At 50.9% G+C, this 27,368-nt stretch overlaps 9 protein-coding genes across 9 annotated transcripts; 4 read left to right on the top strand and 5 right to left on the bottom strand.

The window, feature by feature from the left end:
- The first annotated feature begins 466 nt into the window (after positions 1-466).
- MYCFIDRAFT_52479 (uncharacterized protein) lies at positions 467-2,593 on the top strand. The gene is made up of 2 exons (XM_007924365.1): positions 467-734; positions 782-2,593. Exons 1-2 carry the CDS (start codon positions 480-482, stop codon positions 2,513-2,515), a joined length of 1,989 nt encoding a protein of 662 aa, XP_007922556.1. The 5' UTR covers positions 467-479; the 3' UTR covers positions 2,516-2,593.
- A 250-nt stretch (positions 2,594-2,843) lies between these two features.
- MYCFIDRAFT_132916 (uncharacterized protein) lies at positions 2,844-3,159 on the bottom strand (the record flags this gene model as incomplete). The annotated part of the gene is made up of 2 exons (XM_007925301.1): positions 2,844-2,933; positions 3,004-3,159. Coding segments are annotated over 2 exons (246 nt in total), but the record flags the coding sequence as incomplete, so codon positions are not given.
- Positions 3,160-3,425: 266 nt separating this feature from the next.
- Positions 3,426-5,242, top strand: MYCFIDRAFT_210407 (uncharacterized protein). The gene has a single exon (XM_007925302.1). It carries the CDS (start codon positions 3,467-3,469, stop codon positions 4,958-4,960), a length of 1,494 nt encoding a protein of 497 aa, XP_007923493.1. The 5' UTR covers positions 3,426-3,466; the 3' UTR covers positions 4,961-5,242.
- Positions 5,243-5,706: 464 nt separating this feature from the next.
- Positions 5,707-9,546, bottom strand: MYCFIDRAFT_151110 (uncharacterized protein; the record flags this gene model as incomplete). The annotated part of the gene is made up of 4 exons (XM_007925303.1): positions 5,707-6,463; positions 6,611-7,290; positions 7,341-8,963; positions 9,016-9,546. 4 exons carry the CDS (start codon positions 9,544-9,546, stop codon positions 6,241-6,243), a joined length of 3,057 nt encoding a protein of 1,018 aa, XP_007923494.1. The 3' UTR covers positions 5,707-6,240.
- Positions 9,547-10,321: 775 nt separating this feature from the next.
- MYCFIDRAFT_210408 (uncharacterized protein) lies at positions 10,322-11,485 on the bottom strand. Its single transcript, XM_007925304.1, has one exon. It carries the CDS (start codon positions 11,364-11,366, stop codon positions 10,533-10,535), a length of 834 nt encoding a protein of 277 aa, XP_007923495.1. The 5' UTR covers positions 11,367-11,485; the 3' UTR covers positions 10,322-10,532.
- A 2,105-nt stretch (positions 11,486-13,590) lies between these two features.
- On the top strand, positions 13,591-14,307 carry MYCFIDRAFT_64757 (uncharacterized protein; the record flags this gene model as incomplete). Its single annotated transcript, XM_007924499.1, has 1 exon — positions 13,591-14,307. The coding sequence occupies one exon, from the start codon at positions 13,591-13,593 to the stop codon at positions 14,305-14,307; it is 717 nt and encodes a 238-aa protein (XP_007922690.1).
- Positions 14,308-19,274: 4,967 nt separating this feature from the next.
- On the bottom strand, positions 19,275-20,251 carry MYCFIDRAFT_210409 (uncharacterized protein). The gene has a single exon (XM_007925305.1). It carries the CDS (start codon positions 20,183-20,185, stop codon positions 19,394-19,396), a length of 792 nt encoding a protein of 263 aa, XP_007923496.1. The 5' UTR covers positions 20,186-20,251; the 3' UTR covers positions 19,275-19,393.
- A 530-nt stretch (positions 20,252-20,781) lies between these two features.
- MYCFIDRAFT_202385 (uncharacterized protein) lies at positions 20,782-24,554 on the top strand (the record flags this gene model as incomplete). Its single annotated transcript, XM_007925306.1, has 1 exon — positions 20,782-24,554. The coding sequence occupies one exon, from the start codon at positions 20,782-20,784 to the stop codon at positions 24,343-24,345; it is 3,564 nt and encodes a 1,187-aa protein (XP_007923497.1). The 3' UTR covers positions 24,346-24,554.
- Positions 24,555-25,933: 1,379 nt separating this feature from the next.
- MYCFIDRAFT_171908 (uncharacterized protein) lies at positions 25,934-26,339 on the bottom strand (the record flags this gene model as incomplete). Its single annotated transcript, XM_007925307.1, has 5 exons — positions 25,934-26,082; positions 26,115-26,143; positions 26,170-26,211; positions 26,236-26,281; positions 26,324-26,339. The coding sequence occupies 5 exons, from the start codon at positions 26,337-26,339 to the stop codon at positions 25,934-25,936; spliced, it is 282 nt and encodes a 93-aa protein (XP_007923498.1).
- Between the last annotated feature and the right edge of the window lie 1,029 nt (positions 26,340-27,368).

Here is a 27,368-nt window from a genome sequence, read left to right on the forward strand (position 1 = left end):
TCCGCCATGCCGCAGCCGTATGCTGGTCGACTCCTCACAACTCCTCAAACTCACGCCAGCGTGGTATATGGCAACGACGGCGCCGCGACTCGCTGTATCTGCGTTGATGAGGCTTGCCGCTCAGCGCAGAGGCAATGCAGACAGACAGCGTGGCACAGACTCGGGCTTCAGCATGGTAGGATGCTCGGGTCTCGTGCTCATAGACTGAGCAAACAAGACCATGTCGCGTGGAGTAGAATTGGATGACAGCCTGCTCCCGCAGCCGCGGTCTTCGACGAGAGAGATGCGGATGCGCGCCGCTCCGCTGGATGGGTGGATGGGGGGGGAACCTGGTCGGTGGAGCTTTTCGCCTTCCAGCCGAGGACCCATGCCATGCTGTGCTGTCTTGGCCCCATCATGTGATACGCCATACGACTTCCGAACGCGAGACCATCTCATTCCGCTGTTTACCAGCTCTTTCGCCATCATCCCGGAGCCCGATGCAGCGAGCTCGATGCGCCTGCAGAGATGTGAACATCAGAGAAACATTGCACAGGCAATTCTACTCAACGCCGGCTGCACACTTCACGACCTCCCGTTATTTCCATGCGGCACCGAAATGGCACCGGGCTATCGAGTCGACAAGGCGTGAGCTGAGGTCCTATCAAGAAGACAGCATTCAAGCAATTTTGAACGCCAGGAATGATGGCAAGCAAAGGCTCGGACTCAGTCTGCCAACAGGGGGTGGGAAAACAGTATGCAACATCTGTTCACTCGGCCTGCACGAGACTGACCATCGTAGGTCGTGTTCAGCCATTTGATAGACCGCTTCCCCAATCCGAACGCAGATGCCACACAGACTCTTATTCTTGCTCATCGGCGCGAACTGGTTGAGCAGGCAGCAAGCCACTGCAGCATGCTCTACCCTGACAAGAGTGTCGAGGTCGAAATGGGCCAAATCCATGCTTCCGGTCTTGCAGATATCACTGTTGCGTCTGTTCAGAGTATAACGTCCAAGGACCGTCTCTTACGCTACGACCCCGATCGTTTCAAACTATTGCTTATCGACGAAGCGCATCACTCTGTGTCACAGCGCTACCTAGACGTTTTGCAGCATTTCAAATTGTCCAAAAACGGGCAACGGGGTTCCACCAGCCTCGTAGGCGTGACTGCCACCTTCACGCGACACGATGGAATCAGGCTTGGCGAAGCGTACGATGAGATTGTCTACCACAAAGACTACCTGGAGATGATACAGGAAGGGTGGCTCTCCAACATTGCCTTCACAACTGTCAAAACTCATGCAAACCTCAGCAAAGTCAAGACCCAGAGTGGCGACTTCCAGGCAGCATCCCTGTCCAAGGCTGTGAACACGGCCGAAATCAACAGTCTCACAGTCGCTGCGTGGAGAGCGAAGGCTGGAGAGGCAAGACGCTCGACACTTGTATTCTGTGTTGACCTCGACCATGTTGAAGCCTTGACCGCCGAGTTTCGAGCTCAAGGAGTTGACGCATATTTCGTAACCAGCGATACAGATAAGAAAACCCGAGCGGCAAGGCTGGAAGCTTTCAAGCGTGAGGAGTTTCCGGTGCTCGTCAATTGTGGCATCTATACGGAGGGTACAGATATCCCCAATGTCGACTGCGTTCTCCTTGCTCGCCCCACACAGTCTCGAAACCTGCTTGTCCAAATGATAGGTCGAGGTCTGCGTCTACACTCTGGCAAGACCAATTGTCATGTCATCGACATGGTGGCCTCGCTAGAGACCGGCATCGTTACCACGCCGACGCTCTTCGGTCTTGATCCTGACGAGTTAGTTGACGATGCTGGAGTTACAGAGATGACGTCGCGAAAGGAAAAGAAGGAGAGAGAAGCAATGAGAGAGAAGAGCGCGATGGATGCTACAGTCTTTGGTGCTCAGAGTCGCCCATACACAGGCAATGTCACCTTCACAGACTACGACAATGTTACCGATCTGATCAAAGACGACGTTGGCGACAGACACATCCGCAAAATCTCGCCTTACAGCTGGGTGCAGATTGATGATAACCGCTACGTCCTGTCCAACAGAAACGGTGAGCTCATCAGGATTCAGAAGGGCGAAGATGAAGAGACGTACGTCGTCACTCTGACACGGAAGCTACCGATGGGCTCCAAATCACCCTACGCACGTCCCAAACAGATTGCCACAGCAATCACCTTCGAAGACGCAGTGCATGCCGCCGATACTGCGGCATCGGAGACATTTCCTTTCGAGTTCATCAGCAAGACGGCGTACTGGAGGAAGACTATCGCTTCTAATGCACAGATTGACTTCCTCAACAAGTTCCGCTCTAAGGACGAGAAGCTGGAGTATGGGTCGATCAAAAGGGGACGGGCTGCAGACTTCATCACCAAAATCAATCATGGTGCACGTGGCAGATTTGATCGTATGAGCCAGAGAAAGCGTGCAGCTGAACGTGCAGAGGAGAAGAAGGATAGGATCAAGGAGAGGCAGGAAAGAGAGCAGGTCACTGTGGGGCCGGTCAATTGGTGACAGGAATTCGTCGGCACACTGGATGTTCTACTTACTCGAAGCATACTTCTCTCACCTCAAAAAAACATATCAAGGCTCATCATAGTCATAATATTTGCTGTGCACTCGTTATAATGCCTCGTTCTCCAGCTCACACGACCTTTCTATTATCCCTGATTGGCCAGATTCTTGCACCAGGACTTTAGAACGACTCAAGACATTGTGATGATTCCATTTGACATATGAGCTTCATTTCGCGGCCTGGATGTAGCATATATACAGTGTAGCCTTCTTCTCGGTATCTCATTCCTCCCATAAACGCCGGTGCTGCATCTTGACTTGCTCCTATCTAGTAACCCGGAGTGCCTTTCTCCCTCTGCTCCTTCTCATATTCTCGGATTTGCCTGCTCCAGTATCGCGATGGGACGAATCGGTCAGGCTGCAATTCACGTTAGCCGCGTGTTCCTCTACACTGCTTTCGCGAAGCGTTGCCAGCGGCAGTCGCGTACCCTTGGCATTGTCCACCTGTGCTCCCTCTCTGCGCTCAAATTGCCCACCATGACAGAGATCCCTATGATCACACCAAACATGATCGCGGTATTTTGCTTCCAATTTGCGGGTTGCGAGTACCAACCACCGGCGGGCGACCAGACGTGCTTGGGGTAGCTGTGAGAACGTTTACATCAGCCATTGCGCCTCAAATTCTCTCCTCAAGCAGATCAAACGCACGGAATTTTCCCTCCACCGCCTCGTAATATTTGTGTGGTCCTCATGGTGACTATATGTGCTGGTGGAGGTGTTGTGGCAGGTGGAGTGAGGTCGAGTTGATGAAGGCCGCGGAGGTTCTTGGCAAGCGCGACTGACATGCTTCATCGCGGAAAAGTTCAAGGGCACGAGACAAGACATTGAGCGTATCATCACCACCCCCCAACGCCGCTCCACCCATCGCCGTCGACTCGCATGCTGTGACATATGAAATCAATACGCCTGGACCGATGGGCTTCCCAATTGCAGCCGCCTAGGAACCCGCGATTATACCTGCTCACGCGACGATGTCCCTTTTCCACTGAGGCGAGACAATGCATACCCACGCGGGAATTGCAACGAAACCAGCAGCAGGCATCAGCACAATGTATACAGCAAAGGAGAAGTATCACCAAACGGCGGAAAGCTTCGACTGCGGCGACACAGCAGGCGCAGGAAGAGGCCGAAGCCTTCTGTACCGATGAACCAGATTTGCAGCTCGAAAGCGACGAAACGCCCAGGATACCTCTCAATTTTCCATCACATGGACAAGCTGTACAATCAGCAAAGCTGTCTGCGCTCCATGCCAGATTATCCTTACCCTCGAAACTCCCCATACAGACAGTGGCAAGATGTCTGATCGATCACTCGGTGGACCGCAGGCCTGGCTACAATAATGCTTCCCTAGCTGTACTTGGGCAGGAGCTATTGGGCTACTACACCTCGGAATGGCTCATTTGTAAATATCCACGGATACCAATGTCCATTCTGTTTGCAGCACAGTACGGCTACGTTGGACCTGCGACACTAAACTCGATGCGAATGGAATGGGGAGTGGAAGCAGTGGCAGCACCTGGACCAGAGGTTGATCCGGGATTACTGCAGTTCAAGAGACTTACACCTGGCAATGCTATGGCTGAAGATGGAAAACAGAGAGTGAAGGATGTGCTACAAGGACAACTTCAGACTAGCCTGAGAGGGACTGGTCGATATCTGAAAGAAAAGAGGGGCATGAGCAATCGCATCGTCCATGATGATGAATTTGGAGACATTACTGTAGGACCACCTGGAGCGTTCCCATCAGATAACAAGGCACCATATGCTGGAGCACCTATCGCAGTCTCTCAAGCCTCAGACCCGGCAATGGAGCATGCCGTTGGAGCTGGTATTGAGGGTGGCGAGGTTGAGATCACCATGCCACCAAAGACTCTCGAGTTACAACCGCAAGACATAGACATGGACACTGAGCCTGTTTCGATGACAGATGCAAGCGCGAGTTTCGTCCGCGCTCTAGTCGGAGCCCTATACCTGCACGCTGGGACTGAGGCAGCCAAAGCCTTTCACAAGGCACATGTGCTCAGCCGTCATCTTGAACTACACAAGATGTTTGACTTCAAGTATCCCACACGCGATCTCTCCATCCTTTGCCGCCGCGAAGGCTTTGAGCCACCCGTGGCGCGCTTAATATCAGAAACTGGTCGACTGTCTCGGACGCCTGTCTTCGTAGTTGGAGTGTTCAGTGGCAACGACAAGCTTGGCGAAGGTGCCGGCAGTTCATTGAACGAAGGAAGAGTTCGGGCAGCAGCAGCCGCTTTAAGATCATGGTATCTCTACAGTCCTCCGCCTTCGGAAATCGTGCTGCCCAGCGAAGTCGAGGGTTCTAGCAAGATTCAAAAAGTGTGGAAGCCGCAGCTTGTCGATCCTGGTGAGATCGTCCAGTAAAGGATGAATGGTCTTGTGTTACTAGTGTATGGGGAATGGGTTGTACAGCTACAGCATAGCGTGAACTGCTGGCATGCATGGGATGGTGTATGAGGGCCCCCAAATCGCTCTCTAGAGGTTCGTCGAGTCTGTACAAATATACATCGCCAGAGCTGCAATGACACCGACTCTACTTTCCTGGCAAGCCACAATTCCCAATGGCATGGGAAGCGACGCGTGACACCGGATTTACAGAGACCGGAGATTTAGATACGCGAGGCTGAAGGAAGTTTGTCTGTCGCGCCTGCTATCTTCATTATTCTAAACCGTGTACAAGACTGATGTCGTACAGCGTTGGTAGAATGAGGATAAGTACTGCAAATGCTCTCCTTCCAAGTCAGCAACAATAGCATCAGCATCCCACCTGCACCAAATCAGTCCCAACGATTTTCCTCAGCACCCAAACCTTACAGCAGCAGTAACATGACCACGAGATTCAAAAAGCCCTGGTCGCCATCTCAGAAATCTTTTCCTCCAACTACACCCTTTTAGCTCCTCCTACCAATTCCTCACAGCAGTCTTCATCGGAGCGCGCTCGATTGGGATGGTACACCCCAGGAGGTTGATGCTTTGAGAGAGTATCGAACTCGCGGGTCCGCGGAAAAGGTCGTGCAGCATAACGAGAGGATGTTTGAAGAGGCTTTGTCAGGGTAGAGAAACATGGTATGGAATTTTATAAAATCGGGAGAAATGGTGTCGCACAGGGTGTTCAAGGTAAAGATACGTTCCGTCTATCCACTGTATGTCATCAAATAAGAGAGTGTCCTGGAATGTCTCTGTCCGTCTATAGAGGAGAGAGCACACACCGAAGCCTCCTTGCCACCAAGACTGGCCGTTCATCATCCCTCTCAGTTCAAAGAATGCGAGTGGAGGCTAAAGCCATCCAGTCAAGAAGGCCACGCCACCTCTCTGATACCAGAATCGAACAGAACAGAACAGCACGACACCACTCCCTCCGTCCCTAGCAAAAGCATCGCAAAGTGGTATATCTCCCGATCTCCATCCCGATCGAACATTTCATCCGTGTACACAACAAGCAGTAGCAGCAGCATCCACGCAGAACACACGAATCATTGCTTTCTCTTTCTCCCTTACTTAGAGTCGCACATGGGGTATTTCCGGTATTGATCGAAAAATGTAAAAAGAGGCGACAAACAACGACAACAGCGTGAAACACCAAAATTCCGCACAGTAACAATCACTCCACCTTATTCTTTTCCCAAATTCGTAACAATGTAAAATCAACGCGGAGGCCCTGAGGCCGGGTATCCAGAAGTTGTACTCGCAGCAGCAGAAGTAATGGTAGTCTGTGGGGCACTGGTCACTGAGCGGGAGGTCGGGGGGTTCCTGGCACCTTCAGCCGGCGTAAGAGAGCCCTTTCCGCCACCCATGCCGCCGTCGGCACGGGCGTCGTACTTGGGAGTCACGTCGCCGTTGGTTCCTGAGGGGCCCACCGAGGTACCGCTGCTGTTGACCATACCCAGACCGGGTATCATTGGAGTGTTAAGAGAACTCGTAGAAGCGTTACCATTAGCACCAAAAGGGAACTTGTTCTCGAACGGCCCAGAAAGTGAGTTCGAGGACGTGTTCGGGCGTGAGCCGCCGCCGAACGAGCCCCAGCTGTTAGCGTGACCATGGCCATTCTGTTGGTCATGCTCCAGATCGATGCCAGAATCGTTCCAGGGGTTGCGGTAGCCCGAGTCACGCGATTCCATGCTGACTAGAGATGCCCTGGAGGCATTGTTTGATGCCTGCATGAACATGGATGCAGGCGAGTTAGAGCCAGTCTTTCTGCGGCGCTCGATGAAGGAGGTAAAGGAAGACATGCTGCCCGGTTTCCTGAGCTTGTCGAAGATGGAACGTGTCGTGCTCTCATCCCCTCCAAATGTCGCGCGGGTGGGTGACTCAGTTGACACTGGAGGCTCGGCACGCTGCAGAAGTTTAGACTCGAAGTAGAGCATATTGTCTTCGAAAGAGTCAGACTTCGGGCGAGGAATTGCGCCTTTGACCACATTCTGGTCTAGGCCGCGCGAGATAAATGGCAGCAGCAGGAAGTCAATAGCATCCTTGAGCCCACCAGCATTGTTGCGAGTGTAGCTGAGGACCAGTCTTTCCACAGTGACCTCGTCCTCGCCTTGCTTCTCTTTCTTCGGCTCATTGGCCGTGACCTCGACCACATACTGATCCTTGAGCTTTTGGGCGGTGTCCTTGCGGAATTCAGGCGAAGTAAGGAAGTTTCGTAGGCTTTCAGACGACGGGAATTCGATTTCGTGGGTTTCCGGTACCATGCCCTGATCAAGAGATTAATTTCTGACGCGTTCAAGGGTAGCGAGATACTGACCAAAAATTCGTCAACAGCCTGAGGCACCTGATACTCAGGTCCAGAGACTGTGATAATATCGCTGGCTTGTTCAGTACCAGGGAACGTGATCTTGCAATTCCATTTCTTCTCAAGATCTTCAATCTCTGGCATTCGAGCAATCAGCTCGCGATGGTAGAGGCGATCAACGGGCACGTGCTCAGAGACAAACTCGGCATCGACCTTTTCAACCATGTCCATGATCTCTTGCTTGACAAGCTCGAGATTGTCGGCGTTTCTAGCCGGCGTTCGACAAATCACGTTGTCGACCTTGATATCATCGTCATCTTTGCCGATTCCGCCCCGATCCATGGCGTTGCTGAATTTGACGAAGACCGAGTACTTCTTCATAATGCGCTGAATATGCTGCCCACCAATACCAATGATCCGCTTGTGATATTGATCAGGGACGTGGAAGGAGATGGAAGCCGGCATCTCAAGCTCGACAAGGTCCAGTCCGTTCTTTGTCGCTTCATACTGTGCCCCGCGGACGTCAATGTAGAAGTTGTACTCGTTGAACCCGTCAAAGACAATCTGAACATTGCTCTGGCTCATGATTTTATTGATCTTGCCATTCTTCTTTCCGCTCACGAATTCTTTGTGCTCATTGGCCAGTTCGACCTTTACACGCAAGGTGGATTGCGCCTTCTTCACGAAGGGTAAAGTGTTGATGATAGACATGGCCGCTTTGACCGAATCATCGCTACCGTTGATGTGGAAGTTCAGCTTTTCGAACGTGATCTCAGCGCCTGAGTTGATACATATGTCTGGGAGCATGGCACGGATGTCGGAGGGCGTTGGCTGTCGTTGAGATGGGTCTGGATGCGTCACCCACCAAGATGCGCTGTAGAATTGACCAGCCAGGCCCATGATCTCTCTGACAGTCCGTTCGACATTGAGGATGTCGGTGGCTTGAACGCGTAGAATTCCGCTGTGGTTTCCAAGTGGTGGCAGTAGGACGTAAGAGCCATTGGCCTCGATGATCCTGCGAATCTTGTCCAGTCTCTCGAGCAGAATATAGTCCACCTTGCTGGTTGTAATCTGCACATCTTTCACAAAGGTCTTTGTACCCATCACGAGGTCGTGAAGCCTCTTCTTAGCCTGCAGAATGCTATCCATGTTTTCGCCAGTGATGATGATGTCGTCTCTACTTCGCAGCGGCACTGAACCAGGTGGCGTGTAACCGAACACGGTCGGGAACATGGGAGGGAAGTATATGGCTGTGCCCGTTGCCGACTCAATCAGCTTGATGTTCCTCCTGTGTCGGCCACTGATCAGATTGTGCAAAGAAAGCTCAAGTCGGATGGTATCGACCTGGCGCTGAAGTATTTGGTCGATCATGATTAGAAGTCTGGTTTTCGCATTCTCAGAGCTTTCGCAGTCGCCATAGACATGTATACGAAGTCTGTTGTCCATACTCTTTTCCATGCCTCCGGTAAAGCTGACCGAGTCCGAGTCCTTCCGCTTGGCTTTGGACTCGAGAAGGAATATGTCGGCTTTGGTCTGGTTGGCAATCTCGTCCATATGCTCCAGGATATCAAGTCTGGCACCATCCTGGTTCTTTGGGAAGACAGTCTCGCGGTCGATATCGATGGTCTCGCATCGCTGTGGGAGATGTCAGCCGCACAGATAAAGTATACAATCTCAATATTCTCACCAGTGTAATGGGTGTCTCATTCAAAACCTTTGCCCGCATCTTGTGCACGACTTCCGCGTCGCCCGATATGCACACATTTGTGACCAATGCAGTCAGTGGTCCACGCTGCATGCCGGGGATGGGCTTCGGCTTGGACGACGTGACGGTAGCGTAGATGCGCTCCCCAGAGCCTTCGCTCAGCTGCTTGCAGAGACTCCGGAGATTCTCAACATTACGCGTATGGACAGGCAAGGCGTGGTTCGGCATATCTGCAGCGGCGTCTTCCGCGTGAATCCATTTTTGATATGCTCCGGCGCTGCTGTACAAGATGTCGTCCTTGTCCGGGCCGGGGAGGTTCGAGTTGAAGGGCACGTTGAAGCTCAGGTTGACCATATGGCCGCTGATAGCTGGGTTGGGGGACATGGCTGCTCCGGCAGGCCGCCTGTTGGGCGGGTTGAGCCCGGGCTCTTGGTGTCTGCCGAATGCCATCGGCGTCATGGCCTTCTCCCAACCATTTCTCGCATGGCCTGTGAAGTTGGAGATCTTATGCATGCTCAAGGCTCATGCGGCGGTGTCGGGGTCGGTGTCGGGGCGAAGGGGGAAGTGTGAGCGATAGGCTGGGCAGGGCTAGGGCTCTGGGGGAGCAATGTCGAGGCGTTGAAAATGGTATAGCTAAGACAGACGGGACGGGAAGAAGGGAATCCACGAACGAAGTGAGGACGGCAAGAAACAAATACGCGAAACGCTGCTGTCCCTTCAAGAGAGAGCATCCATAGTCGTTGGTGATGGTGGGCAGTCGAGGTGTGGTGTCGGCGAGTTGTGTGAAGGAAGCAGAGAAGAGGAGTACCGTTGCCCGCACGTGATCAACAAGTAACAAGGAGCCAAGGAGCCTGAAGCTTGGAGAATCAAGCTGGGGGCAAACTTCAAAGGCCTGAGGCTCGCATGCAAGTATCTCGATCGGGGATGTAACAGGTGGCGCCGGTATCGAATGCACCTTTCTCCTGTATCTACTGTATATGCCATGACATACCATATGCCGATCTCTGCCACACCGTTTCTGTGTACAGCTTCGTCGAGATTCGAGAGCTTTGCGGGAGCGCACTCCGAGGCATGTGCAGTACGTGATACGCCGAGCGTGCACTGGCGCTGGCGTCTAGACTCTGACCGTATGGTCCGAGCATATGTCCGCAAATAACCCCATAGCTATGTATACTCGTTCCTTTGCACGCCCACTGCATTCGTAATTTTCATGATGCGAGGCTACACTGTATGCAGCACTTGGTTCTGGGCAGGTGTAAGATAAGTATTGCATGATAGCTCCAATAATGTCATGCGAACAGCTTTCAACGACTATGTCTTTCGAACATGGCTGCCCTGCTCCTGCCAGATACGCACTACAATTCCATACAGAACCACAAGATGCCCAGCTAATCCAATCAAAGCTCCACCATGCCAAGTTGCCGACCATTTGTTTCCACTTTGCAAGCCTCGCCACGCTCAAATTCCATATTCCAACAAAAGAAAGCTGCCGATTACTGCTATCTATACTCGGGAGCTGGAGCCTGTCGTACCTCACTCGGGTAGATAGGCCGACCATACTGGTCAACATATTGCACAGCTTGTAGTGCAGGCGCGTAGCTCGATGTGCGCGCTTGCTCGTAGCCTGGCATTGCGCTCATGGCGCGAGTAGGAGGTGGGGCCTCTTGACGGATGTACTGTACAGGCGCAACGCTAGCTTGCCTGTCGTAAGCTTGCTGCGCTGGTGGCGCCTCTGGGCGAACACTGTAGCTACGGGCTGGCGGAGCATAGACCGGGGACGTCTGCTCACGGGCTGGTGGAGCTGGTGGAGGAGCCATGTCGTATCGAGATGTCGGTGCTGCTTGATAGAGTGGAGATGTAGGCGCTTCCATATACCGGACTTCAGCACGTGTGCCATACTGCTGAACAGGATAGCCATTAGCGTCAACGTATCTGACTGTCTGCTCGTCTGGGTACTGTCTACGAGGTGGCGGCGGAGCCATCCTAGCATCCGCTTGCTCATATATAGCCGCCTGGTTACTTGATCCGTATGCTCTAGCCATGCGACTGGGAGCCCGTTCATAACCAGGCTCTGGCGCTCGGCGATCAACAGGGGCACCGGATGGCCCTGGCTCGGGGTCTGCTGCGTAGTATCGATTCCCGTACTGATCGACCACGATGCGACGTGGCAAAGCTGCAGGTGGTGGCATCGAAACTGGACTCAGCGCTCGGGCACTGTATGGATCGTGGTACTCTTGCAATCTTGGAGGTGATCGCTCGCGCACATAAGCCACAGCTTCTCCTGGCTGCTCGTAGTATCGAACTTGCTGTGTCTCTGGTGGCGGCGCTGTCATGCGCGGATCGGCATAAGATGCAGGAATGGTACGCTGCGGAGCAGGTGAGTATGCTCGAGGACCTGGAGAAGCAGGACGCCGAGCATGGTGCAGGCTGGCAACACGTCTAAGGTCCTGATTGTCTTTTTGCGCGGGTCGATAGCCACCGGGTGAAGCAATCCTGGCCACTGCCGGAGATGTTGGCGGAGCATACCCATAGCCAAGGCCAGATGGGCGAGGCGCCTCTTGCACATACTGCACATGTTGTGGAGCATATGTAGGAGTGGCTAAATCAATCTCGACCGGTCTATAGTGCGCGGGCCGTTGTGCGTACTGCGGTGCCTCTGCTATTGTTGCATCGAACGGAGGCGGCGAGATTGGCTCGTCCTTGATGTGAGGTACTTGCTGGTATGCTGCGTCCTGCGTGCCGTTCTGCTTGTCCCTCTTCCGCTTATTACGCGCAGCTGGCTCCGGCTGGTTGTCTCTCTTGCGCTTCTTATTTCGCTTCTTCTTGCCATTCACGCCGGCTCCATTAGCTGGCGATGCGGTGCTCACACGCGATGGGCCAACATGACGAGGCTTGACCATTTCTGGGCGGCCATTGACGAGCTCGAGCTCAAGATTTGGTCCCTTCGCGGTCGCAAGCGGAGACACGCGATTTGGTTGCGGGGCAGCAATATGCGTCAGGTGATTTCGAATGACCGGCACTGGTTGCGTAGGCTGCTGATAGTATGGTGTGGGCACCTTGCTTTCCTGGGTGATCTCGCCGGGCTCATAGTCCTCGTCATCATCCTCGGGCGTGATTTGTCCTTCTTCTGGACCGCCGATATCGTCACCATAGCCGCCAAAGGCAGCAGGATCTGGAGGCTCATACTCATCGTCATCCTCGTCGTCTTCGACTTCGTATGCGGGCTCTGGTCGCGTGGCATAGACATGAGGTCGATCCTTTGAGCTCTGCGAGAGCGCGTCACGAGCCATGGCAGGTTGCTTTCCAGCGGCTTTGGTAGAGAAGGACGGGTTTGAGCCGTCGTAGTCCGCCATGAATGAGGCGCCTACCCCGCGGTCAGAACCCTTACTTGCACTGTCAGGAGAGGACCAGTCACTTTGGACTTGGCTTGAATAGTAGTCGTTCTCGTCGAACGACGTGTCGCTGCCAGCTTTCTCGACTGGCTTCAAGCCCGAGACGTGAGTCTCACGCCCAAGAGATCCCATGTATATCGATTCGACGTTCAACATCGAAGGAGCATCAGCGCCTTGATCTTTGTCACGCGCAGTGTGCTTGCGCTGCTCGAATTGAGCCTGCAGGTCGCGCTCGATGCGCTGACGCTTCAGCTGACCTTCTGCTCTTACAAGACTATCCGACTTCTCCAAGAAGATCGGGTCTAGGCCGCTAGAGGACGGCTTCAATGCCGGCGGCTGCACGGTGTTGCTGCTGCTCACAAACAACTGCTGCGGCGTCTGCAGTCCTGGCAGACGCGGGAAGGTAGGCACTGTAGCTGTAGATGTTGAAAATGGCTGCGCGTGGTTAGTGGCAGCATTCGCGTTAAATGCCGCGCCATTTGCGAGCGTGCTTGAGCTCGCAATAGTTCGTTCTGCGACCACAGCAGGAGCATAGAGTCCTGCCAATGTGGCCTTGAGTTGCTCGATCGCGGCAGGCGGCAGCTTGAGCGTCGGATGTCTGTCATGCAGGACATCATCCTGAAGACGCAACAACGTTGTGTACAGCTGCTCTTCCTCTGCCGGCGTTGGCGTGACAGTGCCGTTCACATGCGCGCCGACATGGAGCGCCATTGCGCCGTTCTGCTCCGGGAGACACTCGAGTCTACAGTTCGTATGCGTACATCGACTGTCATGCTCTTCAAGGTGAATGATGGCGTATTTGAGCGAATGGGTGACGGACAAGAACTTCAACGCGACTCGCGATAGGAGCGTTGCGCAAACAGGCCACGACGTGCTGTGGGTTGGTAGAGCCGTGTGTGAGAGGAAGAAGTCGAAGTCCAGGGGGACTCGGATTTGGCGTGGGAAAAAGTGCGTCCGTGCACACAAGTCGATGGAGAATGTGACACCCTCAATGACTCTTTCTTCTTTGCGTTCTTCGCTGCTGCTGCAAACATTCCTTCCTCTCTTCACTGCTAAATTAAGATATTCTCGCCTTACACGAACTGTCACCACTACTACGAAGCACTTTCGGTCTCGAACTCACACATACAGCAAACCTCTTCAATCATTGCACTAGCGCATCAACATGACGGGGAACGGAGAGGCGAATGGCGTTGCACCAGATAATCGCAATGTGTTCTTCTTCGACATAGACAACTGCTTGTACCCTAAATCGTACAAGATCCACGACCACATGTCTGTTTTGATCGACGACTACTTCCAGACACATCTAGGACTATCCAGAGAAGACGCAACAATGCTGCATCAGCGGTATTACAAAGACTACGGACTTGCTATCGAAGGTTTGGTGCGGCATCACAAAGTCGACCCGTTAGAATACAACGACAAAGTTGACGACGCTTTACCTCTGGACGACATCATCAAGCCAAACCCAAAACTACGGAAATTGCTTGAAGATCTGGATCGCAAGAACTTCAAGCCGTGGCTCTTCACCAATGCGTACATCAATCATGCAAAGCGAGTCATTCGGCTGCTTGGAATCGAAGACTTGTTCGAAGGCGTGACCTATTGCGACTACGCAGCACCGACACTGCTCTGCAAACCAGATCCTGATATGTTCGCGAAAGCGATGAGAGAAGCCGGGATCTCAGATGTCGGCAGATGTTATTACGTGGACGATTCGGCTTTGAACTGCATAGGTGGGAAAGCGTACGGATGGAAGAACACCGTGCATCTTGTGGAGCCAGAGTCCAAGGCGCCTCCTGAGCCTGCCTGCGACCATCAGATATCGAATCTGGAAGAATTGAGAACCATTTTCCCGCAAGCCTTCAAATCAGCATGACTGGTCATCGGGAATGACAGGCGGAGCCGCTCTTCATCACAGAGTGCGGTCCAGCGCAGGCCTTCTCAACGATGTCCTCGAACGCGCAAATGCGCTACTTCGCAACGAGCTCATCATGCCAGAGACATGCTATGATGTTTCGAAAAAGTGATTCAGTCGCAGCAGCCTCAAAGGGCTATCGGCTATCCCCTGTGAAAACTCGTCGCCATCCGGCGTTCGTCGGCAAAACAGGCATTAACCCCTACCGCTCCACCACGGCTGAATCCGAGACCCAATCGGACAGTATCGCTGTTCGAGTAGTGATGCAGGTTTGTATAGAGCCACACCAGATTTATCATAGAAAGTGGAACCTAACAAGGGGACTGCCAGGGTGGGTGTTCGACGGACTTAACCACGGACTTCGTTAAGGGGATGCTCTGTTACCGATGCGCCGAGAAAACTTCGGCAGTATCAAGATTTGGGAGACTCAGGGAACACCCTGCTACGACTGGACAGCAAACCGCTTCCACATAGCTGGCGCGATACGTCCTTACACCCAATAAGGCCCTAACCGGTTGCTAGCGATTATAGCATAATCTCATAGATTATGGCCTATAGATTATAACAATCCACGAAAGCTATTGTTATCTAGTTGTAATCGATTATCCTCTTTTAGATTACTCGCTATCCTCGTAATCTCGCTATATTATTGCTATATACAGTATAATCGGCAAAACTAGGTCTAGAGGTAGTTTTGCAGCTATCCGTGCGCTAGATTAGACTTCTACTTAGCGTACTAGTATCTACCTCTTTATAACCGTAGAATTCGGTAGTATAGCGATTTTAGAGGTATAGGAGGTATAGCGACGACGATAGACGAGTAAACGACCGTATTGCTAGCGCTAACCGCTCTTAGCGCAATAGTACCGCTGTTCTTCCTTTAGGAAGTACTACGATTCCGTAGGTAGCGCGCCTATCGACTAAGCGGCTGTATATCGACCTAAATTAAGCGCAATAAGTTTAAGAAGGAGACGTTTCGAATACTATATAGACCGAAGCGCTATTGCTACGATCGGACGCGGTTAAAGCAGCCGGTACTATTATCGTTTATCGAGGAATTAAAGAGGTACGGATTAGAAGGTAAGAAGTATTCGGCGGAAGCGAGGGTATATATGTTTCTCGTATATATTAGGCATAATAGCACCTGCTTAGAGTTAGCGACTAAGTTTAGTATATCGCGAGATATACCGTATAAGATAATACCGGAGGTGTCTAAGTGTATATATCGAATAGCAAAGGACTAGATTAAATTGCCGGAGCCGAAGGATAGCGATATTCTACTATAGGCGGAAGGCGCTAGCAATAGTATATTCTAGCTATATTTTAAGGGCTATATAGGAGCCATTAACGGCACGTTGTTAATTGCTAATCTACCGAAGATTGATTAAAATCTATAGCGGTATCGGAAGGGCTATATCGCTTAGAATGTAATAGCTGCGTACGACTTAAACTTGCGCTTCCTGTTTATAATGCCCGGTTACGAGGGATTAGCGACCGATAGCATAGTACTAAGGAAGGCCTATACTAGTAGATTTAACGTACCTAATAGATACTTCTATCTCGCCGACGGTAGTTATTCCTTTAAAGATCTACGCCTTCTCGTACTATACTAGAAGACAAGATATTACCTTTGTAAACAAGGCGAGGTAGAGGCTAGGCCCGAGAATTATAAGGAGATATTCAACCTCCGCTACGCTTAGCTTCGTAACTATATCGAGAGGGTATTTAGTGTAATAAACCGGCGATTTAGGATTATTAAGGAAGGCCTAAGTACATAGTTAATCGCTTAGCAAAGTCGCTTTGTTATTGCCTATACTATTATCTATAACTTTATCCTCTCTAACAGTCGATAACCGCTATCGAGTAAGCCTAATTTAAATCCGACTAATACTAAATTAGATACCGAAAGGGAGGCGGATACTACGGCGGAGGTTTATAAGGATAATAGGCGCTACGCTAAAGCGACTAACAATAAATGTTACGCGGATTATCGTAATAGAATAGGGAAATAGATATATACTAAGTACGACGCATACTAGTCGAAGAAGGGCCTCGATATAAGGGCGCAAAAGCGAGAGGTACTAGATAGAGTGCAGCGAAGGATATAGGAAGGTCGTCGAATATAGAGGCAAACAGCGGAGAGCTAGTTTTAGTAAGGAACTTAGTAAGGAAGCTGTTTCTGAGTTTTAATAGTTATATTCGCGCTTCTTACGTACTATCCTCGTCCTCTAGTCGAAATTCTCGTAGGCCTAAAATTGCAGGTCTTGGCATACTTTTATAATATTAGAGTTCGAGCTAATAGGATATAGTTTTTTTGTATATATAAGCAACGGCACGTAACCTAGATTTGCTAGTAAAAATTAACAATACCTCTATACAAATTAATAGTATAGACGTTAGCGTGTATTTGCAACGAAATTCCGTCCTAAGTATACGAATCTTCCTATTAAAGTATATAATTTAAGCGTAAATATAAACTTCTTCTACTACTTTAAACTATTCTTCTTTATAACAACCTATCGCCGATAACCTAATAGCACGTATCTACTATCTAGCTGCATCTGCTATAGGTAGCTATTATGCGGATCGTTCGCCCTCCTTAAATCTACTAATATAGATAGGAAGTACTTCTCAAATTGCTGCTAGTTTATAGACAAAGCTACCTTAGCGTAGTCGTATTTACTATTCTTCTTCGCGACCTCGCGTATTAGTAATATACGACTACCGCTCGTTATCTCCTAATCCTTCTAAGTATTCTTATCGAGAAGGCGCTTAGTTACTATAGCGACGGCGGAGCTAACACTAGCAGTAGCCTTCTTATTAGTACGTTGCTGTTTAGCTAACTTCCTCGTAGTAGCACGTTCTTCTTTACTATCCTTAATAACCTCCGCCGCTATTAATAATAACGGCTCGAATGCCTTCCCTAGGGCCTTAGCAATACTAGCATTCTATATTGCTATATCCGCCTGCTTCTTATAGACACGATCGGCCTCCTTCTATATCTTCTTTTAGTGCCGCTCCTACGTTTTCGCCGCGTTTATAACTATTAGCTGTTCCGCCGTTAGCTGCTCGCTATTAACCGCCTCGCCTGTTACTTTAACCTCGTCTTCTTCCTCGTCTAAGCCGCTATCTACCTCGTCGTCCGCTAATTTATCGTACGAAGCAACATAATCGCCTATAGCTATATCCTAACCGACTAACTCGTCTATAAGCTCGTAGTATTCCGGCAATTCGTCGCGGAACGGAGTATACCGTAGATTAGCTTTAAAGTAAGCGTCTTCTATATTACTCTTAGCGGTTAGTAGTATACTATTCTAACCGCTAACGTGCTTTAAATAGTATACCTAATAGCTCCAGTCCTTCTTAATCGAGGCCTAGCGGTTCTTTAAAGCTAGGTCGTTGCGATTAATATTAAACCTCTTATTTATTAACGTTACTAGGTTACGTAGGTCTAGAATACGGAAGTTATTAGCATCGGTGCCTCTACTAACCTTCTTCAATTCAATTAATTGCTTAAGGAAGTATTCGGTCTATACCTATGTCTAGTAAACTAGCGCAGTCCGAGACTGCTTATTAGCCGATTAAGAGGCTATTAGAGTCGCTATCGTAGCACGCTTCCGACGACTAGCCGCTAGAGTGCGTAATTTATTATTATTAGGTAGTTAAGACACTATAGTTCGATTAACGTAGTTTGAGAGAGATTAGCTGCTAACTTCTATAGCTAAACTGCAGTAAAACCGTCTACTTTTAAGTATATATTCTCTCTCCGACCTCGTACGACGATCTCGTATACCGCCTCTACCTTATTATATACCGCCTTCTACCTACCTACTACTACAAGGCGCCTATAGTTATTACAAGAGCCGTAGCGGCTATTATTAACTAAGCTAAGAGGCGGAAGGAAGCGGAGGTTAATAAAGTAGATACTGGACATCTGTTTCTAACCGCTTATAAGCGATTATAGCGGTCTATAATCCGAGGAGATTATAAGACTTCAATAATCTATAAGATTATGCTATAATCGCTGGCAACCGGTTAGGGCCTAAGCACGATCCGGAGAAGATGCATATTGCATAGAACATAGATCCAGATAATAGTGTCGGCACCCTTGATGCGAGAGGCACGCAAATAGAACCGAATACAGTAGAACTCGGCCATGCTCGATCAAACCACCATCACTCCGAACAATCAATCCCAGGCAACGCCCTCAGCCTCGTGCAGACCCAAATCTTCCTCTCCTTCCTATACTGAAAATACAGTGTGCAAAGCGTACTCCTGCTAACACCAGGCGGAACGCCCATTTCCTGAGCATTCAACAAAACACAAGCCTGAGCATCCTTGTCCACAGCAATCATCGTAACATCCACGACATCAACATGAAACTCGGGCGCAGTCCGAGTCAAATTCTTCTGGAATTCTACAAAACGATGTTGCGTTTCGTACGATGATTGGTGGAGAGATTCTGTTGTTTCCTCTTCGAGGGCTCGGACATACTTCATAGGTAGGCTAAATGTGAGGTCGTTCCGCCAGTCTTCATCATAGGCACAATTTGATGCGAAGTGGATCCATCTGTGCAAGGTCAATTCTCTATGAGAGCAAACTCAAAAGCGGAAAGCTGAGAGAACACTCACGGATAACTGTAAATATCCCATTTCCTTTCGTTGACAGCTTGGACGGAGTCCCGAACGACATTTTCCAAGTGTTCCTTTAGGCTTGAATATGGCGCTTCTGGTCCAAGCTTCCCAGAGGTTGCCATGGTTGTGAGATGCCCTGCTGGCCAGAAAGTCTGTTGGCCGTTCAACTACATGTACAGTGCACTCATCATTTAAATGGAAGGCTTTGCGGGCATTCGGAATTCGGTGCCCATCGGTCGAGAGCTGAAGTGTTGGAGAAGCTATTGTAAAAGCTGACATCATTTTGCGGCTGGGCGGCGTGTAAGCTGAAGTTGCATTGCAGTAAAATGGAGTCGCGAGTCTCTTCTATGTATAAGACTTTGAGAGGGAATCATATAACAGGTCACCCAAGCGTTGAGTACATGTAGGCAAAGCTAGGCGCAGCTCTTGATGTCTTCCTTTGACTTCTGATTTACATTCTGTGCATCCGAAGTAGCTTCCTCTCTTTCTTCTTCCTTCTTGAGATGCTTGGCGTAGTCCTTCCAGAGGTCTGCAACGCAATGGTTCTGGCAGCATTCCTTGAACAAGCTGTCTTCGTCATATTGGCCTTTGCGAAGACAACCGTTGATTCTCCGCACTGTGCCTGGTCCGAAACGAGTTTCCAGATATTCGAGGAAATAGCCCGTATGCTCGTATCCACCGTTCCAGTCGCCACCGGCTTCTCGTTTCCAATGCTTCGCCGCAAGACCAGCCCTCAGACGCACCCAGTCAGCAATGCCCTCGATCAGGCCGCCATCGCACGTGCCTTCTGCATCCCACTGGAAGCAGTGAACAAGTTCGTGACAGATCACACCCAGTAGTTCACGTCTCTGATTCTCTCCGCGAGGTCGATTGATGTAACTCAAGTTGAAGTGAATCTCTTTGTGGTCGTTGTCGAGGTCCATGCCAGTTGTGTACGCAACACCATCCATGTCTCTGATGACGAGCGTGACAGACCTCGTGCCCGGGCTTTTGCAGTCTTTGGTGTAAAGCAGGTTGAGTACGGTTTGCACTTGTTCTTCGAAGTCTTCGTTGCCTTTGAAGTTGGACAGAAAGATCGAGCTGCCATCGTGTGCCAAGTCGTTCAGTTGAAGCCTTAGCTTGGGTGTGTCGAACTTGTGCTTCCTGATAGGCAAGGTCATGGGTGCGTGAGAGATGGCATATTCTATCTGTGGTATCGCGGGCATTGTATCCAAGTGTTTTGGGAACCGGGCCAAGGTGTATGGTCTCTCGTAGATATTGTCTTTCGGCGCCGATGTTTCTGGGATTGTAGGTGAAGTGTGGTTGTGTTACGTGCGTCCGGCGTCCACCGTTGCTCCTCGCTCCGTTATTATTGATTGCTGCAAGGGTGCCTGCCCAGGACGTTTAAGGTTCCCCTGTGCTTCGGATACGGATTGGGTTGGGCTGGCGCAGACTTGCGGTTAGTAGTGGCAGACTGCACGATGTCGTAGGGAGGAAAAAAGTAGTGTTGTGATGCCATGTTTCGATTTGATGCATATTGACGAGCTGGTGACAAAGCTCGCCAGAAGAGTGAAACTGAAGGGAAAGACCACTGAGGCCAGATCTTTGGGTTTGGAGGGTCGCAGCGCACAGATCGGAGGGGGGCGCGTTGCCCTGGAGGCGAGCTACCTAGTGGAGCATCAATAATCGGGACGGGCCATACACACGCTACCACCAGCGTCTCAACTTTGCGACAACTGCCCTCTACTACCGTGCACACGTACACAGCACAACATCAGAGCCCTCCGAGCCCTCCGTCGCGTCGACCCTCCGCTCCGCCACCATGGAGCAGGCAGCGGTCAACCTGCTCAGCACGCTCAAGCGACCAGCAGCCCCGTCCGAGGCCAAGATCAACGCCCTAAACGCGCTCAAATCAGACATCAAACACTACAGAGTCCCCGAACCTGCCCAAGCGACCATCTTCGAATGCATCAAGCTTGCCATTACCCAGCAGGCATCGTCAACGCTCACGAGCACCGCGCTGTCGACCCTCGGACACTTGCTAAAGCGATTGAAGATCCAGGACAGCACCGGCCATGCCATCACCACCTTTGCGCCCAGGCTGTTTCCAGCCCTCCAGGACCGCCTGGGCGATCTGCGCGAGTCGGTGCGCACGGCGACCGCTCAGGCACTCTGCGACTTATATCCATTCCTAGCCAGTGATGTGGAGCAGATTGTGCGCGAAGAGGCTATAGGAGGCTCTAATGCGCGCGCGAAGGAGGCTGGCATGAGATGGGTCGTCAAGATGCACAAGGAGGAAGGCATGCCGTTCAAGAGCTATACGCAAGCATTGGTCGCACGACTGGAAGACGCCGACGGGACTGTGCGAGAGGCGGCGAAGTCAGTAGTGATTGAGCTGTTTAGTGAAGCACCTGCCCCGGCCAAGAAGGATTTGCAGCGACAACTCAAGGCGTTCAACGTTCGCCATTCCATCGCGAGCCAAATCCTTGCAGCCATTGGGTCAGAAACAAGTGGCTCGAGGCCACAGACCGCCGCCAATCCACAACCTTCGCCGCAGATGACTGCTTCAACACGATCTCTGCCGACCGTCGACCATGCCGCTCTCCTCGCAGAGAGTATCAATAGCGAAGCTGCAAAGCCGCCACCGCAGGAGATTGTTCCAATGGATCCCATATACGTCGATTCGCGAGCAGAACTAGACGATATATTCCAGGACATGCGTCCACACTTTGAGGGCAAAGAGACCGAGCACAATTGGATGCCTCGTGACAAGTCCATTACAAAGCTTAGGCGGATACTGAAGGGCAATGCACCCAACGAGTATCATCATAACTTCATGGCAGGAATCAAGAGTCTCGTGGAAGGCATTATTAAGGTCTCAAGCTCGCTACGAACCACCATGTCCACCAACGGCTGCCAGCTCGTTCAAGAGCTGGCCAAGACTCTCGGCCCAGCACTGGATCCACACGTTGAGATCTTCCTGCAGACATTCATCAAGATGAGCGCAGCGACAAAGCACATTGCAGCTGAAAACGGCAAGACAACATCAAACGAGATCTTCCAAAATTGCTCCTACAATATTCAGATGATGCGGCACATTTGGTTGGCGGCACAAGAAAAGAATGTACAAGTGCGTCAGTGTGCGGCAGTCTGGTTGACGACCGTGTTGAAGCGGCAATCGAGCTACAAGAGCAGTTTTGAGAGCTCTGGAGGATTAGAACTTGCGGAGAAGTCCATCAAAAAGGGTCTCGATGATGCAAACCCAAAAGTGAAAGAGGCGACGCGCGCAACGTACTGGACTTTTGCGAAGACATGGCCGGACAAGGCACAAAAGATGATGAATGATCTGGATCCCAAATCGAAATCAGCGTTGGAAAAAGACCCCAACAACCCAAATGCAGCTCTGCACGCGTCAGTCAGCACAGCTTCTACGACTTCGAGAGCGGGCGGCACCGCAAGTAGGACAGCACTGCGAGACATGATGGCCGAGAAGAGAAGAGCTGCTGGCAAGCTACCTTCGCGGCCAAATTCAGCCATGGCAGACCTTTCCCCAGCGAAACAAAGATCCACGCCAGTCTCCAATGGCACAAGTCGCGGACCATCGAACTTGTCAAAAGTGACCAATAGGCACGTGTCGACTACCTCTAATGCGTCTACCGCAGAGGCAGCCGAGCCTTCTACTGGCGCAAAGAAGGGCAGTAGTCTCATGTCTGGACCTGTACGACGGCCACGACGACCAGAAGTGGCCAGACCTCAGACCGCAGATCCTTACGCCTCGCGAAGGATGTTACGACCTGTGACTCCAGCTTCTAATGGAAGTCCCTTTGGAAGTCCAGAGAGAGGCACTGGCGCATCAAAGGCATCGACTGTGGCTTCGAGCGTTATTAGGAACAGAGCGAAGACCTCGGAGACTGCCGCGGGAAATTCAGCGAGAGGGAGTCCTGTGAGAAGTCCGGTACTTTCTCGAGATCACATTCAGCCTGCTACAAGCTCACGGCCCACGAGCAAAGGTAGCGAAACCATGAACAGCATTCGAGAGGGCGACTTGACCATGGTCATGCCGAAAGGTGTCACAACGAACAGAGGAAATTTCTCTCCTGGCCACAAGCGGTCTGGCCTCGGAGAGACCAAATCAGTCGACAGTGGCATTCCGGCCATGAATGAGGACGAGGGCTTCACAATGGTAATGCCTAATCTGCCTCATCTGCCACGCGCACCATCACCTCTCGCTTATCGCAGTCCCATCAAGGACATGTTTGCTGAGGCTCGCATGAAAGGCAAATTGTCGCCTGAAGCACAGCGTCTTGTGTCCCACAGTCGATCAGCCAGTCAGGAAGAAGAAGAAGAAGAAGAAGAAGAAGAAAAAGTCAACGGGGATGTGCCTCAGGGCGGTCCTGTCAGGAGCATAGATGAAGTCCAAATCTACGAGGATCCCTTTACTGAGAACACGACCCAGGCCGATGCTGATGAGGACCGGAAAGTGCTCGGGGAGTTACCTCTCAACGAGAACAACCGACCCCGAAGTCCTACGCAAAGCGTTGGCTCTAGCAGTAACAGCCCTGGTAGTCCTCGGCAAGCGGCAACTGCATGCGCACCTCCAGCAGTGATGCCTCAAGATCGCGCTGAAGTGATGAGGAACCGGCGACTACTTTCTTCTGGCATCGAGCGGATCCGCACCAAGACACTAGACGCGCATGGTTTTCGCCGAGTGCAGGATCTGGTCAAGTCAAAGACCGATATCTGGGAGGGTGGCAAGAGGTTCGATGAACTAATGACAGTTCTGCTTGACTACCTGCAAACATTCGCGCAAGACCCGAAACTCAGCCAACTTCCTGCAAGTAAGATTGCCGGTCTCAAAGCTCAAGCACTCGGCGTTGTGCGTGCTTTGCTGACATTGTACCCCAAGTACGCCACTTCATGGTACGACAAGGCGCTTGTTGCGGTCTTGTCAACTCGGGAAGGAATCGATGACAACAGGCATCTGATCACCGACATGCGACGGACTGCCGATGAGATTGTGGCGAAAGCAGCTCCCGAGCGATGCATAGACGCAGTTCTTGATGTGCTGCCGGAAAAGTCAGATGGCACATCGAAATCAGTTGCCATGGACATCCTCACGCTGCAACGACTTGTGTCTCGAAGCAAAGAGTCGGGACTGGAGCTCGGGGAGGAACGGCGAGCACGGCTCGCTCAGACGGCGGCGCGATTCCTGAACGATAGCAACTCGGAAGTACGGAAAGTAGATGTGGACTTTGCAAGCGAGTTGTTTGATATTTTCGAAGCATCGAAGACGGCATTCTGGAGCGAGTTCAAGGGTTCTGACGAGGGAAGACTGGGGCTTCTCACGTATTACATCGCTAAGAAGGGTAAAGAGACAGGCCAGTAATACTGGTGTGCAGAGGGAGCAGGAGGTAGAGGAAAGGGTTTGGCATGTACTTCGGGTCATTGCATGAGATTCTCAAGGAAAGCGTCGGCGTTGGTGAGAAAGGGACGAGGCGAGACATTTTCGTATTTGATTCGACGGCATGAGGTTCGGAAGTTACGCTTCTTGGATGTACGGATACCCACCAAAATACCATTGTCAGAATATGTTTGAAGAGTGTTTGGCGCTCGACTTCTGGGGATGATACTGACTCCAATGAGGTCGTGTGGCTCAGGGCGGCATCGAAAATACCTATCCCCTGTAAAAACTCGTTGCCTCGGAGCGTTCGTCGGCAAAACTAGGATTCTGGTGGAGTTCTTATACAAAATACGTCTGTGCCAACTTATGCAAAGCGGATTCGACCAACCAGATCCTCTAGATCTTATACAGCAGTTCTACGGACTTAACCACGGACTTCGTTTAGGGGATACCGTCCGGACACGGCTGAAGCATTGCGGGTAGCAGCGCGTCGCCGCGTTCCGTGCGGTCAATGGTGGATTCCCGAAGCGATATCCCTTTGCAGGTCATACCGGTTTTGCTTGGCGAACATAAGTGGAGCAAGAAAGGTGGTTAATTGTATGCACAGACAGAATTGGTTAGAGATGTTGTACACAATGGCACAGGCCGCACAGCCGTCACCCGTGAACATCACCGTTATTACACGGACTACGGTGAGCACAGACCCCTTTAGTGCCTGCCTTATAATAATATAAACACAAGCCTGTCAGCACCTGACTCAGCAGTTAATATAGCCGGATACAGCGGATAACTGCTCGGTACGGTAGATATCCTTCGTAATAGATCGTTCTCGGTGTGGGTCCCTAGGTAACACTAATCTGTGTCTCGTGCATGTTCATATCGTGAACACTGTGTTCATAGACCTGGAAATTAAATACACTGTGAGTCTACATCTCTGTCTAGAATTTGTATGGGTGCACAGGCAAAACTGGGGCGACTTGCATGAACGCTCACAGCCGTCGAAATTTCAAAGGGATGATGATACGTAATGTGGGACGGTAGACGGCCGGTGCTCGCCAACTTGCATGCATATGCATGGCAAGCTCGAATGGCAGCGAAGTTCGTCGGAGCGTATTCTGTGGCTAGAAGGCAAATGGTGCTTTCAGTAGTAGTGGGAAGAAGCTGGTCGATCAAGTGACCCTTGTGCAGCCGCATGGCGTGTATTTATCATGATCAGCAATAATTTAGCTATGGAGGGATGCTCGGAGATTTCGTGCGAAGAAGTGTCGAGTCTCGATGCGTGAAGTCCTTATCTCTTCTCGATAAAGCTTCTTGTATGAGAATGCAAGGCAAGTCGCGTGGCATTGCGTATTGCACTGGGCATGGTGATGTCTTCCGGTCCCAGGGTCCCTTCGACAACGGGATGGGGGCGGGAAGGATGGGCTCGGCGGTGAGAGCAACGGCTGGCACGTTTGGCAGTGGTCGGGGCTGTTGCAAGGGCAGTCGTCTACTTCGAACAGTGTGTGGTTTTGGAGGGCGCGGTGGATGATGTAGCTGGTATGGTCGTAGTGTTTTGACCAGGACCCGTCAGGCTTCATAGGCCTGGCCACCAGTAATAAGTCAATTGACGATGCGTCGATGCGTCTCTGGCGAGCGATGGATGTGACGATGATCGCGAATCGGCTTCATCGGGTTTCATGAAGTGGCCTACAATTTCGTTTCGCGCGCTACGGCTACTGGCCGCTGCAGGTGCGTGCCTGCTGGGAGCCTCGGACTGCGCACGCCTGGCTCGCGCTCATGATTCCTGCATGCACACACACATACACACACATGGTTGCAGTGTGACGACAGCGTGCGGTTGAAGCAGTGCGGCTGGAACAATGCGTGTGGCACCACTGGTGCACGCGATGGCCCTGCCAGTTGTACGACACGCCGCGCAGGCCTGCGTTTAGAGGGATTTCGCCGCACCCCTATGCCGCCAAACAGGTGCCGCCAAACATATGCGATTGGTTAGTAAATGAATAGTGGATCCTCAACGTACAGGGCAGTTTTCTATGCCGCCGTACCTGCTCGGCGGTATAGAAAACCCTCGATTAGGATGCTAAGTGAGTGAATGCGGCCTAGTACGAAGGGTATTGCCGCTGCTTCTAACCTCGCGCTTTCTACGCGTTCTCGTATCGATAGATAATAGTATACTACTTACTATACTTAATCGTTAGTAATAATAGCACTTAGAGTATGTGTCTAGGTGTTAGGGTCCATTACGTGCCTAATGCCTAAGGCTGCAACTGCTGCACTTTATTTTCGGACTTTTATATAGATTAGTCCTTCTTTAATACATTAGTTATATTAAGTAGTTATAAGCCCGGTGCGTTTCTAACGCATATAATACGTTTACTACGTATTCTAATAGTTACTCCGATAGCTGTATAGCTAGCGCTTGTTACTAAAAATTGCGCCGATACTATTATCGTCGCCGCCGCCCTCGAGGGTTCTAGTAGGTGCTAGTCCGACTCGAGTTATTAGTGTTAGCTGTCCGCTACATTAGTATTAGCTGTCCGCTATACTAGAATATAGGCGCGCCTGTCGGCCGCCCCTTAAGACAAGTCTATAGTCTCTTTCTATATTAATATTATCGCCGTCGCTATCTGCAATAGCTCCCCCTATAACAATATCTAACGCTTATATAAGCAACATTCCTAAGCTAAAGAATAAGGAGAACTATCTAGTATAGGCCTATGCTGCTAAGGATGCCCTTAAAGGTATGCAAGTATAGCGCTATATCTAAGGGATCCGCCTAAAGCCTAAAGTTAAGCTATCGTCTACTGAAATATAGAAGCAATTTAAAGACCGCTAAGATAAATAGGAGGCAAAGGACTAGTTAGCGCGTACGTAGATATTCGCTAACTATATATCGGAGATTTAGTAGTCGTTACTTAGACTCGATACCTCCTAGGTAGTATAGAGTTATCTATATAAGAAGTATACTAGTAAAGGTAGGTCTACTAAATTCATGCTCTTCTAGGACT

This window comes from Pseudocercospora fijiensis (genome assembly GCF_000340215.1).
Source record: "Pseudocercospora fijiensis CIRAD86 unplaced genomic scaffold MYCFIscaffold_2, whole genome shotgun sequence".
Taxonomy (NCBI): Eukaryota; Fungi; Ascomycota; class Dothideomycetes; order Mycosphaerellales; family Mycosphaerellaceae; genus Pseudocercospora; species Pseudocercospora fijiensis.

Coding starts and splice junctions, on each gene's coding strand:
- MYCFIDRAFT_52479 (XM_007924365.1), top strand. CDS start 480: ATGCAGCGAGCTCGATGCGCCTGCAGAGATGTGAACATCAGAGAAACA. Junction 735..781: donor CAACAGGGGGTGGGAAAACA/GTATGCAACATC, acceptor TGACCATCGTAG/GTCGTGTTCAGCCATTTGAT.
- MYCFIDRAFT_210407 (XM_007925302.1), top strand. CDS start 3,467: ATGAAATCAATACGCCTGGACCGATGGGCTTCCCAATTGCAGCCGCCT.
- MYCFIDRAFT_210408 (XM_007925304.1), bottom strand. CDS start 11,366: ATGACAGCGCCGCCACCAGAGACACAGCAAGTTCGATACTACGAGCAG.
- MYCFIDRAFT_210409 (XM_007925305.1), bottom strand. CDS start 20,185: ATGCCCGCGATACCACAGATAGAATATGCCATCTCTCACGCACCCATG.